The sequence below is a fragment of the Leucopleurus acutus genome (assembly GCF_964270905.1).
Source record: "Leucopleurus acutus genome assembly, chromosome: 2".
NCBI lineage: Eukaryota > Metazoa > Chordata > Mammalia > Artiodactyla > Delphinidae > Leucopleurus > Leucopleurus acutus.
Window position 1 is genome coordinate 86,282,826 of NC_139143.1, and position 15,011 is coordinate 86,297,836.

The window sequence follows — 15,011 nt, forward strand, 5'->3', positions numbered from 1 at the left end:
CAGATGAAATTCCTTATATTTTTTGGGGAAGTACCAGCTGATTGCTAACACTTTGTGTTTCTTTATGTTTACTTGGCTTTTTATGACCTTTGCTTACGTCCAGGGAGAGGATGCTAAGGTCTTTCAGACAGCCATCTTATTAGAAGAGGAAAAAAAAAAGTGGATTGTTTCTTATTCTCTGTAGTCAAATTAGAAGGGGTCTGAGAATAAGAAGCCTTTGGATACTGACTTATTTTTACGTCTCCACAGCTTAATATTGATAAATAAAGGAGATAATGTAGAGTAGTGGCTCTCAACGGGGGGCAGTTTTGCGTTTTAGGAGGAAATTCGGCAACATCTGTAGACATTTTCTACAACTGGGTTGTTGTCACTAATGGGGGAAGGGGAGGGTTGTTTCTGACATCTATTGGATAGAGGCCAAGGATGCTGCTAAACATGCTTCAATGGACAGGACAGCCCCCCACAACGAAGAATTATCGGGCCCAAAATGTCTAGAGCACTGAGGTTCAGGAGCCCTGGGTATAGAAGGATAAAGGGATAGTCATTGACTTCTCGTGTCAGTCGTGCTTAAGGTTTTGTCCTGGGTTAGTTTTGATTTCGAATTTTGGGATCCTGTTGAGAATTTTCAGGAAGATAATTGAGACCATATAATTTTAGCCAAAGCCCTGATGGTTGGGATTGTTTAGAACAGGAGTTAAGTGGCTGCTATTCCATTATAGCAGTATCTCTTGGGGTCACTTTCTTTCCTTGTGGTTACTGAGACCAGAGGAATTGGATCACTCCTCTCAAGTTACACACTGTGGGGCAACTTCTAAAAGAAAAGTATCCAAATTTTTTGTCAGTTGGGAATTGAGGTGGTAACACCACATGTAACTTAGTACGACATCTGGAAATTCCAGTTTGAAAACAAAGCAAAAAGCAGACAAGTCTAACTTAGTTTTTCTATAGCTCATCTTAGCATTAATCAAGTTTTATTTTCTGTGTTTCTTGCTCTTGAAAGTTTTCCTGAGCTTAGGAGATGTTGTGCTTAGACGTTGTTTCTTCAAACTCTTGGTCGAGTGGGTGAATTAAAGTTATCAATTCTTGTTCTAATACTAATTCTTCAAAGGGCTGGAGTTAAGTCATCTGACCCTCTCAGTTTATCTTAGTATATCCCACTGTAAAATACTACTGAGGTGTGCTTATTGAAAGCTTGAGTGGGTATTCGGAGAAATGGAGCTATGTAATCTTTGATTGAAAGGTTGTGTAGGAATGAGCAGTCCTTATTTGTAGAGAAGTAGGGCCTTTACCATAGGAGAAACATTTTAGGTAGTTCTTAAAGTTTCACATAAAGTTTAGGTTAGATTCTGAAGGATTTTTTTTTTAATCTTTTAAGTTCAATTGTTAGCAGTTCAAGGTTCCTTAGAAGTCTCCAGATGCATATATAACAAATAGAAGTGGTGATTTTAAACTAGGCACACTTTTCTTGTATGTTAAATAGATTGCCCAGCTTCTTTTCCCAAAATAGGCCAGTTAGTTTTGTTTTCCTTGAAGAGCTGTTAAATTAGATAATCTCTCTCCTTGATGATTTCAACAGTGTCACAAGGAAGTTCTTAGTAGGCAATGTATCCTATATTCACCTCTTTGCCACTCACTTTCCTGTTGTGCAGATTCGAATAGACTTAAACCTAGAGGACCGTCTTCCAATAAAGGTTTTATTGTGTTTACTTTTCAGCATGCTTAGAATTTACATTCTCAGAAGAAAGAAAAAATCCCATAGTTATGTGTCCTTTCTTTTCTTTTTCTGGATTGACTAAAACCTATAGGTATTCTACAGTGATGTTGATCTTCTAGCCCGGTAGTTCTCATACTTGTCAGACCCAGTGCCCTCTTTTTATAATAAACATTTTGAAACACTACCTTTAATGAAATGAAATTCTTAGGTAATACAACTTCCTTACATATACATTTAAAAAATTCTCTAGATGTAAGGTAAAGGATAAATAAAAAGAAAGTAACTCATGACAAAATAATATGCATTTCAATGTGTAAATACTCAGAGAAGTCCATTATAGGAAGATATACATAATGTAGTAGATATTGGCACCAAACACAGGCATAACAGCTACCCAAGGAGATTAGCTATAAGAGTAATTATACCTTAAATAGCATGAGTGGTAAGCCACCAGAATGGTGAACAATTCTTGATAAAGGTACAAATAAAGTATAATTTTCTCTTGTTTTATTCAGTAGTTGTTTTTCTGGACATACAGTGCATGGTGTTTATATATAGAAAGAGTTGGTGTTTATATATATAATGGAGTTAGGTTCTAGGCTTTGGTAATTATAAAGATATTTTTTATCTACTTAACTATCCATAGGAAGTTTAAGAATAGAGACATTTCTTTGTGCTGGAATTTCTTATGCTTATGGACTCTGCCCATTAAATTCAGTAGCATTTCTTAATTGCTGTGACAGCACTTCAGTAGATGTCCAAAATGTCCCACAGATGATTGTATTATCCTCATTGAGAATGACTGCTAGTCACAGGAAAACATTTTCCCGTTTTATCACTCTTCTTTTCTCTTGCTTATTATTCACTACTTTAGTGTAGTACTTTTAACATATTGCAAGATTCAGTCTTTGTCATTTAGACTTGATTTACTTTTCCTTTAGACAATTTCTCCTATATGCCTTTAAATTTCTCATTTCCTCACCACTCTTGTCATCATTTTTGACTAACTTGTTGAATGGAACTTAGCTGCTTCTAGTGAATCTTCTGTAATTTAAGTGGTAGTCAGAGGTACTTTATTCTCAAATGAACTTATGAAGCTGTTGATTCCCTGATTTTATTTTATAGTACCAGTTATTAGGTTCTGATGTGTAATACAGTCACTGCTGAATGGTTAGAGGCATTCGTATTCCTAGTTAAGACAAGTTAGGTGGAGAAATGGAAATTTTGTACCTTAAGCCTGTTGGTTTGAAAAAAAAAATTACTGTTATTTTGATAGTTGACGTAGTGTGAAAACAATTTATAATGGTACATTTACTTTTTGTTTAATAACATGTAAAAGGCAAATTCAGCAAATTAGCTTTCACTGCTCTTCTTAATTTGCATGTTTTAGATTAAAAAGTGTTTGGAAGTAATATGAACAAGTGAGAATAAGGAAAGTATTTAATTCCCTAAATTTTTCAACTTTGTTTTCCTGATCACTAAAATTATTGGTTTATTATTCTGTGCCAAGTGTAGGTGCTGATTCAGTTAGGGAGTCCTGTTTTAATAATATACTAGCATTCTGGTTCTTTGGGTTTTTTAAAATTTATTTATTTATTTTTATTTATTTTTATTTTTTGGCTGTGTTGGGTCTTCGTTTCTGTGCGAGGGCTTTCTCTAGTTGTGGCAAGCGGGGACCACTCTTCATCATGGTACGCGGGCCTCTCACTATGGCGGCCTCTCTTGTTGCTGAGCACAGGCTCCAGGCACGCAGGCTCAGTTGTTGTGGCTCACGGGCCTAGTTACTCCGCGGCATGTGGGATCTTTCCAGACCAGGGCTCGAACCCATGTCCCCTGCATTGGCAGGCAGATTCGCAACCACTGCGCCACCAGGGAAGCCCCTGGTTCTTTGTTTTTGAAATGCAAAATTTTATTTGAGCCAAATTGAGGATTATAATCCTGGAACAGACTCTCAGAAAGCTGTGAGAACTGTTCCCTACTAGCATTCTGTTTTAACATACAATCAGTATTAGATGAGCAGATTCAGAGTTCCCAAGGTTTTTAATAAGGTCAGTAGTGTAACATACGTCTTTCTCATCTTGCAACACTAGTGTTGTAAAAGGGTTCCAGAAGTATGTCTGTTTCTAATCCTGAGTGTGAATTATTTCTCTGAACTCAAATCTTTAGTGATTGTTTCCCTGGCTGTTAATCAGGAAGAAAACCAGTTTACAAAAACAAACAAAAAAACCACCATTAGGCCACAGTTTTTTAGTGTTGTACAAAGATACCTATATAGTTTAAATATTGTTTGGAGAGCTGTGATTCAGTTCCAGGCCAATAGAACTGCCTTTATTTATGGTCTCACTCCCTAAGAATAGTAACATTAACAACCATCATCATTTTGTTCCTTCATTCCAGGCCGTGATTGAACATTGACATTATCAGGGACTCCAAATAGGAATGTATAATCAACCAACCTTCTTTAGTTCATTGTGTAACAAGGCAGAAAATCAGGTCACGAGACAAAGCGTTACTTGATATAAGCTTGATCAGATGGACACGAAGCCAAATTTTCTAAGAAAAAAAAAGACTAAACTATAAGAATTATCAGAGAAAAAGTTAACACAACATAGCCAGAAAAGATTTAGTTACAGTGTTCTTTGCTTGCTTACACTAAAGGCAGCAAAAAGGAGAACAACTCAGGGGCATAGATATAAAATGGTAAACGATACTAAAAGGTTGCCCTTAGTTCTGTTGTGTACCATCATAGTTTGGAGGAAAATTTTGTCTTACGTTCAGTTTAGGCTGATAGAATCTTCTTACATAAGCTGACAGCATTCATTCAGCAAATATATTCTAAGCTCAAATTCCAAGCATTGTGCAGAAAGAAAAGCATGCTTGGTGGGGAAAGAAAAATAACCTGGGATTAAAAGTCACTGAAATCATGTACATAGTTTATGTTGTAATAATAAAATCACACTTAGGGAAGTAAAGGCACATAAACTTCTGTGAATATCCTAATCTTAAGTACTTATCCTCAAAAGAAGAATTGAATGAGTGAGACTTCTTGTTTTCCTGAAGGAGAGTTAGGGGAGACAAGTAAATGAAGACAGCATTTGTGTTCTAGTTTTACAGATGGAGAAACAGGTCTTCCCAAAGACCATGAACTGGTGGAACTGGGAATAGAACTCAAAAATTCTGTTACTGACCTGGGTCCTTGGACTCTTTAATCAATAGAAATTGATAAGAGGCCAGACGAGAAATTCAGGCAAGGCTTTATTGGGACTCCAGCATGAGGGAGTGAAAATAAGAAAACAGGTGCCCTTGCTCGCTTTCTGAGGTGGGGCCTAGCTGGTTCCTTAAATGAGGTGAGTGTAGGGGCGGGTTGGTCTGCCCACAGGTGGTGCCCTGTGTAGAGATCATGTGCTTTTTGTACCCAGCACCTCCAAAGAGTCAGTTGGTTTGTGGCCTTTTTGTATCTTACTGTTGATAATTGCCCCAACTGTGCCTCTGTGCAGTTATTTTTAGTTCCTTAGTTTGTCCAGGCGCAAGCACTCCAGTAAGGGGTTCCAGGTCACAGGTCCCAGCCTATCTCAGTTCTGTTATCTTTGTTTTGGGGCTCACTTGATGCTTTTGCAAAGGGAGGAAGTGCAACCTGGCTTGTAAAGGGATAATCATAGGGGATTATGGAAAAAGTCTCTAGAAAAAAGTAGTGTCTTTGATGTTAGAGATGTGAGTTGGCATGAAATTCATGGTGTGGTGGGTTCTAGCCTAGGTAGGAACTGTGATGTATTTCAAACAGTTTGTGTTCCTAATCCTTCTAGTTAGGAGTTTCTGAACAGTTTTGCCCTGTGATACTCAAAGAGAATATGAACAATAGAACATGACTGACTTAATATTGTGATCTTAGATTTTGACTCTGTCAAATGACACAGGAAATAGGCTTCTCTTTTAGATAAAATTAAAAAAATAGACTTTGATCGTGACTGTATAGAAAAGCAAAGCTGTGGAATTAGGAAATAAATAGTAAGCCTTTGTATTTCATATTCTGAATAAACATTGGATATAAATTTGTATAAAGTTCAAGGGTATGTAAATTTCACAGCATGGGACTTCATATAAATAAGTCCTGGCTTATAGATCATTGTTCTACTAAGACCTCACATTTTGTGATAATTGATCCCTTGAAATATAAGAAGGAAAAGAAAATAATGCATTAAAACCACCCTTTCCCTTTCTCTCTTGTATTCCAAGTGCTTTTGTGTCCTCCAGTACTGTTCTTCTAAGTTGGTAAGCATCAGGGCTAAGCTGTACTTAGGGAGTTGTCCCTGATTCAGACTATTAATGGTGAAAGATATTTCTGCCTGTGGGTATTTTTAGGTGAAATAGACAGTGGAACATCTGAAGTAGTTCATTCAAGTGTACCTGCTACTGAGTGTCCTCACTTAGGTTGTATATAGTAAACATTCAGACCCTAGAGGAAAGCAGCTTAGTTTAGTGGAAACAACTGGGTTCCTGTTTCCAGTGATTCTGGGTAAGTAACTTAGGGTTGTTATACTTCTCTTTTACAGATAGGATGATAGAAACGACCTAATGAAATTTTTTGATAAGACTTAGTGACTGTGGGGACTACATACATTGGCAGTATTTGGGGGGAGGGGTTGGTGTGAAGATTTGATATATTCATATTTAAGTAGAGGAGAGATATCCATAGTGCCAGACATATAATGGGCCCTGAATTCACTCTTATCCTTGGTTTTTCCCTCCCCCCCAACCTATAGTATGCTTAAAATTTAAAACTCTGTTACCTCAACAGATGAATGGATAAAGAAGATGTGGCACATATATACAATGGAATATCACTCAGCCATAAAAAGAAATGAAATTGAGTTATTTGTAGTGAGGTGGATGGACCTAGAGACTGTCATACAGAGTGAAGTAAGTCAGAAAGAGAAAAACAATACCATATGCTAACACATATATATGGAATCTTAAAAAAAAAAAGGTTCTGAAGAACCTAGGGGCAGGACAGGAATAAAGATGCAGACGTAGAGAATGGACTTGAGGACACGGGGAGGGGGAATGGTAAGCTGGGATGAAGTGAGAGAGTGGCATGGACATATATATACTACCAAATGTAAAATAGATAGCTAGTGGGAAGCAGCCGCATAGCACAGGGAGATCAGCTGGGTGCTTTGTGTCCACCTAGAGGGGTGGGAGGGAGGAGATACGGGGATGTATGTATATGTATAGCTGATTCACTTTGTTATACAGCAGAAACTAACACACTATTGTAAAGCAATTATAGTCCAATAAAGATATTAAAAAAAAACAGAACTCTGTTATATGAATATATGAGGATGATCATAAGGCCAAGGCCTGGGTGTGGGAGGAGTGTAGAGTCAGAGAGAGACTGTTTGGTTCTGGTTTGATCTTCTTACAAATTCTCCTTAATTCATGGATGTTCACCCAAATTGAAGTTAATAGTACCTCTGAAGAAAAATTAGGAAAAATTGAAATGCCAAGTTAGCCATCTTTAGAAGTGATCCAAGAGATAAATACTTAAAATCCAATCTTAAAATCCAGTCCAGTCTGGTTGTAATCTCAGTGTAGGGCAGGACTAAATTGTGATTGTAAGTAAGAAAATACAGCCAAGTAATTGTATTATATTCTAACAGGAGAAAGAATTTGTCTATTAGAAGAGGGTGTGGGAATTGTGGGTCAGCAGTGAAAGAATAGAAAAGGAGTCAGAGGCAAACTTATGCTGTGTTCTTCTTGCCCAGAGGGAGAGGAAGCCCAGATCATTGATTTTTGAGGATGTGGTTTATGTTCATAGTGGGAATGGATATATTAGGCTATCCTAGCATGATGACACAAGCTATATATCCAGTTGCCTACTGCTCTGATTCTCTGCTTATTTAGCAGGTGCTTATAATCTGGAATAACTATAATAGCTATATTTATTAAATGTCTACTATCTAATGTGGCAGTCACTGAGTTAAGTATTTTGCAAACATCTTAAACTTTACAGTAATACAGCATCGAAGCAAGCGTCTCCATTTTACAGATGAGGAAATTGAGTCTCAGAAATGTAATGTGACTCTCCCAAGACTTCATATCTAATAGAGACCTGAGATTAGAATTCAGGTCTCTGATTCCAAAAATCTTTCCTCTATGCGTATGCCTCTTTCCTCTATTTAGGTGGATTTATTTATTGAGGAAGACTGTGCTGAATTGTAAAAGTAAATGGGCCACTTGATAACTCTTTTTCATTGAAATTAAGTGGGCATTCTGAGATGGCCTCTGAATTTGGTTTTATGCGACTCTTCCTCTAAGAGACAGATCTTCTCTAGGTGCTAAATTGTATTTCTGAGCTTGTAAGATTGAAGGTTTCAGACCCTGGATGGTATGTTCATCAGGGTACTGCTCCCCTGTAAGGGAAGGAGGGGGCTGAAAGGCTGCTGAACCTCCCAAGTCCTCGTTTGGCCTTGACATAAACGTTTCCATTCAATCCTCAGCAAATTATAGTTCCTGTTCCCTTGTCTAAAAGAATAGTTATTTTCAATCAGTGAAGTGTAATGAAAAGAATATGGAGTTTTGAATTCAAGAAAGACCAAGATTCAAAGCTCTTCTTCATCCTTTGGGCAATTTTCTGGTTTTCTGTTACTGCCTAAAAAATCACCCCAAAATTTAGTGGCTTAAAACAGTATTATCTTTCATGTTCCTCTGGATTTACAGAGTTCAGCTGGTCAGTTCTCACTTGAGATCTTTCATGCATTTGTAGTCATACAGAACCTGGAGAGGGAGCCATCTGAAGGCTCTATTGGGATGGACCTTCAAGATAGTTTTTCCCTTTTAGAATCCAGTCCTTCTCTGATGTCTTAGTGCTCCTTTACGCCAACAGAGTAGCCCAGACTTTTGTGGCTGCTCAGGGCTTTAAGAGTCAGGAAGCAGAAACTGTTAGGCAGTTAAGAGCATTGTCTGGAATTGACTCAGTATTCTACAGGTAAAGAAGTCACAGGGCCCTCCCGATTCAAAGAGGGTGGAGTGGAGGGTTACATTGCAGAACAGCATGCGGGTTGGGAGATTTTGTTGGTGCCATTTTTGGAAAATCAAATCTGCCACAGACAACTTATTTCTTTCTTTCTTACAACTTCATGTTCTTATTTGTGTAGTAGAAATAACAGTGTTTTCCTCACAGAGTGGTTAACAGGAATAGCACAATGTCAAGCACGTAGGTGTTTCATAAATTTAAGTACCCTTTCCCCTTAATTCTCTAACATAATAGATTATATCTAATTTACTTTTACTTTACACAGTTTTTTTTTTTTTGTGGTACGCGGGCCTCTCACTGTTGTGGCCTCTCCTGTTGTGGAACACAGGCTCCAGACGCGCAGGCTCAGCAGCCATGGCTCACGGGCCCAGCCGCTCTGTGGCACGTGGGATCTTCCTGGACTGGGGCACGAACGCGTGTCCCCTGCATCGGCAGGCGGACTCTCAACCACTGCGCCACCAGGGAAGCCCCTTTACACAGTTTAGTACATAGTTTGGTTAACACTTTCTTTTTTTTTTTTTTTGCTGTACGCGGGCCTCTCACTGTTGTGGCCTCTCCCGTTGCGGAGCACAGGCTCCGGACGCGCAGGCTCAGCGGCCATGGCTCACGGGCCCAGCTGCTCCGTGGCATATGGGATCTTCCCGGACCGGGGCACGAACCCGTGTCCCCTGCATCGGCAGGCGGACTCTCAACCACTGTGCCACCAGGGAAGCCCGGTTAACACTTTCTTGACCTGTGTTTCTCAGACTGATGTAACAAAACAAAAGAAACCTTTTTCATGGAAAATTTCTAACATATTAAAAGTAGAGAGAGGGACTTCCCTGGTGGCACAGTGGTTAAGAATCTGCCTGCCAGTGCAGGGGACACGGGTTCAAGCCCTGGTCTGGGAAGTTCCCACATGCCACGGAGCAACGAAGCTCATGTGCCACAACTACTGAGCCTGCGCTCTAGAGCCCGCGAGCCACAACTACTGAGCCCTCATGCCACAACTACTGAAGCCCATGCACCTAGAGCCCAGGCTTCGCAAAAAGAGAAGCCACCACAATGAGAAGCCTGCGCATCACAATGAAGAGTAGCCCCCGCTCCCCGAAACTAGAGAAAGCCCGTGCACAACAATGAAGACCCAACACAGCCAAAAATAAATAAATTTATTTTTTTTAGAAAGTAGAATAGTATAAGAAGCCCACATGTACCCAGGTTCAGTAATTATCAACTCATGGCCAGTATTCTTCATTCACCTCCACCCTTACATAACATCCCATCTCCAGATTAGTTTGAAGCAGTTGCTGGAAATCGGGGGGAAATTAGTGTGATTTCAGAAGAAAATGGCGGTAGTAAATACAGTGCTATCAGGCCTTTAAAAAGAAAATCTAGAAACTGGAACTATGGTATCTTCAGAATGTTATTTTTGGGTTTTTAGGCTTCCAAGAGAATGGTTTTCTCAGACCAGACCTTTGTTCTGAGATCAGACTACTGAAGTATGTAGGAGACAAATATGCATTTTTTACTTTGATAATTAGAGAATGACAGGCTTGTGAATTCTGAAAAGTTCTCCGTATTTCCTGTAATGTTGATTTTAGGAGGAATAGTTCATTGCTGAGAGGTTGGTTTGTTCTATAATAAGCTACTTTTATCAAGAATAATTCACAGGGGCTTCCGTGGTGGCACAGCGTTTGGGAGTCCGCCTGCCGATGCAGGGGATACGGGATCGTGCCCGGGTCTGGGAAGATCCCATATGCCGCGGAGCGGCTGGGCCCGTGAGCCATGGCCGCTGAGCCTGCGCGTCCGGAGCCTGTGCTCCGCGACGGGAGGGGCCACAGCAGTGTGAGGCCCGCGTACCGCAAAAAAAAAAAAAAAAAAAAAAAGAATAATTCACAGAGCATTTGGAAGGAATTTTGGTTCTCTTCCCTGTAATCAAAATAGAATTACCTAGAAAGGTTTGATTGTGCTAGTAAATGGAAGGAGTACCTAGTGGCAGGAAGAAGCCACTAGGTACTCCTGTAATTATAGTACTTCTGTAATTTGGTTTATGCCTCTGAAGTGTCCTGCTCTGTGAAGGAGCTATCTATGATGGCTGACAGCCTGATTCCTAGAACCATGACTGGGATCATGAAGAGAGGATTTGTACATTTCTCTACTCTAAATCAGTGTGATTCTTGCTTCAAGTCTTTTTTGTCTTCCCAATTGTAATATCTGTCTTTTGAAATTATTTTCTCTCTACCACGGCTCTAAACATTATTGGAAGTTTAGTATCAATGTAGACCACCCTTTAAGTCTAAAGACCTTCATACCTACTCCACTTTAGCCAGCTATCCCCATAGCTGTATCTTGGACTTTGTGATCATCCAGAACATTGCTACTTCTGAAATCTTAGGCTTCACTCTCCCATGAGCAGGCCACAACTTCTTAAGCTTCCAGCTCTTTTCTTTACTTCCACTCCAACCGTCCTCTAATTGTATTAGATTCTGGTACTTTGACTCCTAGTTGTGAGGTGTGTGGCAAGTAATTTCATGTTTGTTTATTCAATAAATATTTATTGAACACCTTTCTGTCCTAGGGATATAATGGTAAACAAAACTGATCTGGACCCTGCCTTTATGAAACTTAAAACTTATTGAATGGTGACAGACATTAAAAAAGCATTAAACAAATATCTAATTACAAATTGTGATAAGTGCTATAAAGGAATGTAGTGGAATAACTGAGGACATGGAAAGGAGACGTGACCCATGAGCACCCCCGCCCCCCCCCCAGCAAACTGGGAGCTGGCGAATAAGCCAGAACTGCAAACAGTCCTGAATGCTTTGAGCCTCCCCCCGCCCCCCGGCAAACCGGGGGCCTGCGAATAAGCATTGAGGGCTTTGGGCACTGATCCATGAGATGTCCTCAGTATAATCAGAATGGTGGGAACGCAAGGAAATGTCCTTGTGCTACTTCAGTATAATCAAAATAATGGTGGGAACCTTGTGCTGCTTTTGCGCTCAAGGACGAAGCACGGCATGTTTTCAAGAAAGCCCATTATTGCTTGTATAATCAATAGAAGCATATGTTGCTGCTTTGGCACTTCTGGAATGTTAAGAAAATAAGCCTTAAAATGTAAACATAGATAATGCTTTAATAAAAGCTACCACAGCAGGACAGACGGCGCTGTTTTGCCTGAGCGAGTGGCAGCCCTCTACTGCTGTGCTTCGGCACAATTCATCTCGTGTGATGAGCTTACTTTCGGCCCTGTCATAAGATAAACTACAACAAAGGAATGAACAGGGTGCTATAGGAGAAAATAATAAGAGGAAACCACTTTAGATTGGATGATGAAAGAGGGACTTTCTGACATGACCTTAAAATGGAGACCTAAAGAACTAGAAGTCCCTTGCCATGCAAAAAGTTAGGGGAAGAGTGTTTCAGTCGTAGGAGCAGAATGTATGAAAGCTTGAGGTAGGAATGAGCTTGATGTGTTAGAAGAACTGAAAGGAGGTCCTTGTAGCTGGAATTCACTGAGGGAGGGTAGCCTGAAATGAGGTTGGCAAGTTAAACAGAGACCAGCTGAATTAGGGCCTTGTAAGGCATGTTTAAGAGTTTGATTTTATTCTAAGTGTTTTTGGAAATAGTTGAAAGGTTTTAAGATGGGAAATGATATATGGTCCATTTTATGTTTTAAAAAGATCATTCTGACTTCTTCATGCAGAACAGATGGGAAAAGGCTAGAAGAGAAGCAGGACAACACTTAAGAGGGAAGTTATTCATTGTCTAGAGCCAGTGTTGGCTTGGGTTAAGATAGTAAGGCAGTGGGGCAAGGAGTAGGTTTGAGAAATGTGTTCATGGTAGGAGTGCCAGGATTTGATGGTTGTCTGTGGAAGGTGAGAGGGAGGTGTTAGGAACGACTCCCAGTTTTCTGGTATGAACAAACTGATAATGCCGCCTCTTGAGAGAGAGAGAGAGAGAGAGAGAGAGAGAGAGAGAGAGAGAGTGTGTGTGTGTGTGTGTGTGTGTGTGTGTGTGTGTGTAAAAGAGAGAGAAAGAGCATGAGAGAAAATACGTATGAGGATAAATGAATCTGGAATTCAGAAGAGTGGCCTGGGTTAGAGAGAGACATTTGGGCGTTGTTCCACATATGGGATATTTATTTTTTTATTTTTATTTTTAATTTTTTTCATACAGGGGATTTTAAAGCAATGGGAATGAGTGAGAGAGGAAGAGAAAAGAAAGAGAAGGGCCTGGCACTGGGATGGTGACAAATCACATTTTATAATTGATATTTTTTTCTTTTTAACGTTAGAATAGATTTAAGGTTAGCCTTCTAAAGTCAATCTCACTTCCTTTCAGATGAACTTTCTTAGTGGGAGAGAAAGGAATGTAGTTACTGCTGCCTGGGAGGGTGGGGGATGAAGGAGTAGAGGGAGGGGCTCAGGGATTCATATCATCTCCAGATTATTTCATTTCTGGAGTAGTTCACAGTATGCCCATTATGAGTGTTTCTCGTCTTTCATGTGTATAGAGGAGAGAAAAGGTTGAGAGATTTCTAATCCACAGGGTAAAGTTCATGGTAATGTGAAGTTTTCCACAATCTGGTTCCAGCCTGCCTATTCATACTCATCATACCATTCCCCTCCAACCTCCATGCATGCTGTATTCTGTTGTTACAGTTTTTAACCCATAATTTCCTTTTTTATTGAGCAAACAGAGTACTGTTTTAAGTCTCTGTTTCAGATAAAGCCTTCCCTGATTCCATCAGGCAGACTTCGGTATTTGTTTATATTCCCAGTGTGCACTGATTAAAGAAAGTCTTTTATTAAATTTTACTGTTTCTTGCATTGACTGTCTCCTCACCAAACTAATCTCCTTGACAGAAGGGATTGGTCTTTTTTCTTTATATCTCTTTTAAGAAAGCATTTGAATATTTGAGTTACCATTCTGACTGTCTTTGTTTGAGTAGGCAAATACAGCTTACATTTCCTTCTGATAAGACAAACTTTCAGGTTTAGAAAATATAGAGAGCAAGAAAATAGTTGAAAATGTCTTTCCCAGATCTATTTTAATAGGTAGTTAAAATATACTTTTTTAAAACTATGGTAAGGCAGTCTCTAAATTATATTCTTTCTTATCAGCCCCAAAGCTTGATATTTAAAAGAAATATTTACTTATTTAAAAGAAAGATTCATGGTAGTTAAGGAAATAGAAGCTGATCTAATGGGATTGTTCTGGTTATTTAAATGATCATTTCTATAGAATACCTGAGAACATTGTTTTATTTGGAACCACTGATAATCAAAAAGCAGATCAGAAATATTGTAAAATTCACTGTAAATTCCTAGTCTACAAATTGATTTATTCTGTGATTCAGTTTATGTCTCCTGTATGTACATAGTAAAAGAAATACAGCAATTTCTGTACCCATGAATATTATAATCTTCTACTGCTCTGATATATGTAGTGGAACTTTTTCAGTAGATTTGAATAGAAAATTAGATAATGAATTCATTCCAGTTTAAAAAAAATAAAAAACTTTGACATTCTTCTTTTAGTTCTCAGTGGGAACTGCTTGTGAAGCCATTCTGTAGACATCTCATGGAATTCTTTATTTGCCAGAGTATAACAGAAAAAACTGTCCTGGGCATCAGCAAGTACATACTACATTTCACAGCATCAGCTTGTGTACTGCATATTATTCTGAAACTATATGCTTAGCATTCTGATGAACAACTTTTGTTTGTCTTCCTTTCTTTTATAGGAATATATTTGTCCCAGATGTGAATCAGGCTTTATTGAAGAAATGACAGATGATTCCAGGTATTGTACAAGCTCATGAATAAATCAGGCATTCTGTTATCAAAATTATTTTTCTCAGCATCAACTGAATGAATAGAAGGGAATTTGTTTTATAACATACTCTGTTGAGAGAGAGAGAAGAAAAGTGGCAGAGCGAAGGGGAAGAAAAATGGGAAAATTTGGAAAATGATGTGATAGTGGGTGTGATGAGATCTACTGTGGCATTCCTTGGAAACCTCTGTATCTATATCATAGTAAATCTGGTAAGTTTTCATATATTTTCTAAGAGTTTGGGGATCTCTTGGATTATTGGTTGGTTTTTAGTGACCACTCTGTGGCCTGAAGGTAAATTTCTGTTATACCTCTTTGGTGGGCTGGTGAGTGACTTCTGACAAAGATATCTAGTAAGATAAACAGGCTGTTCTAGCCAGGGAAACTGAGTTGTTATTCTTGCGGAAGCCTTGGGTCCCTTGTCCTTATTAGGATTATTGCGGTCAA

General features: G+C 39.1%; 1 protein-coding gene across 2 annotated transcripts in view; it reads left to right on the forward strand.

Annotated features, from left to right (window-relative positions):
• The window catches only part of RNF115 (ring finger protein 115), a 60,549-nt gene that overhangs the window by 5,192 nt on the left and 40,346 nt on the right, over window positions 1–15,011 (forward strand). The window contains exon 2 of one of the 2 annotated variants that reach the window (XM_082834486.1): window positions 14,476–14,534. In XM_082834486.1, coding sequence (XP_082690612.1) covers window positions 14,476–14,534 — 59 coding nt within the window. Of the gene's footprint in view, window positions 1–14,475; window positions 14,535–15,011 lie in introns of those variants that run through there. The other variant, XM_082834487.1, reaches the window with a different exon arrangement.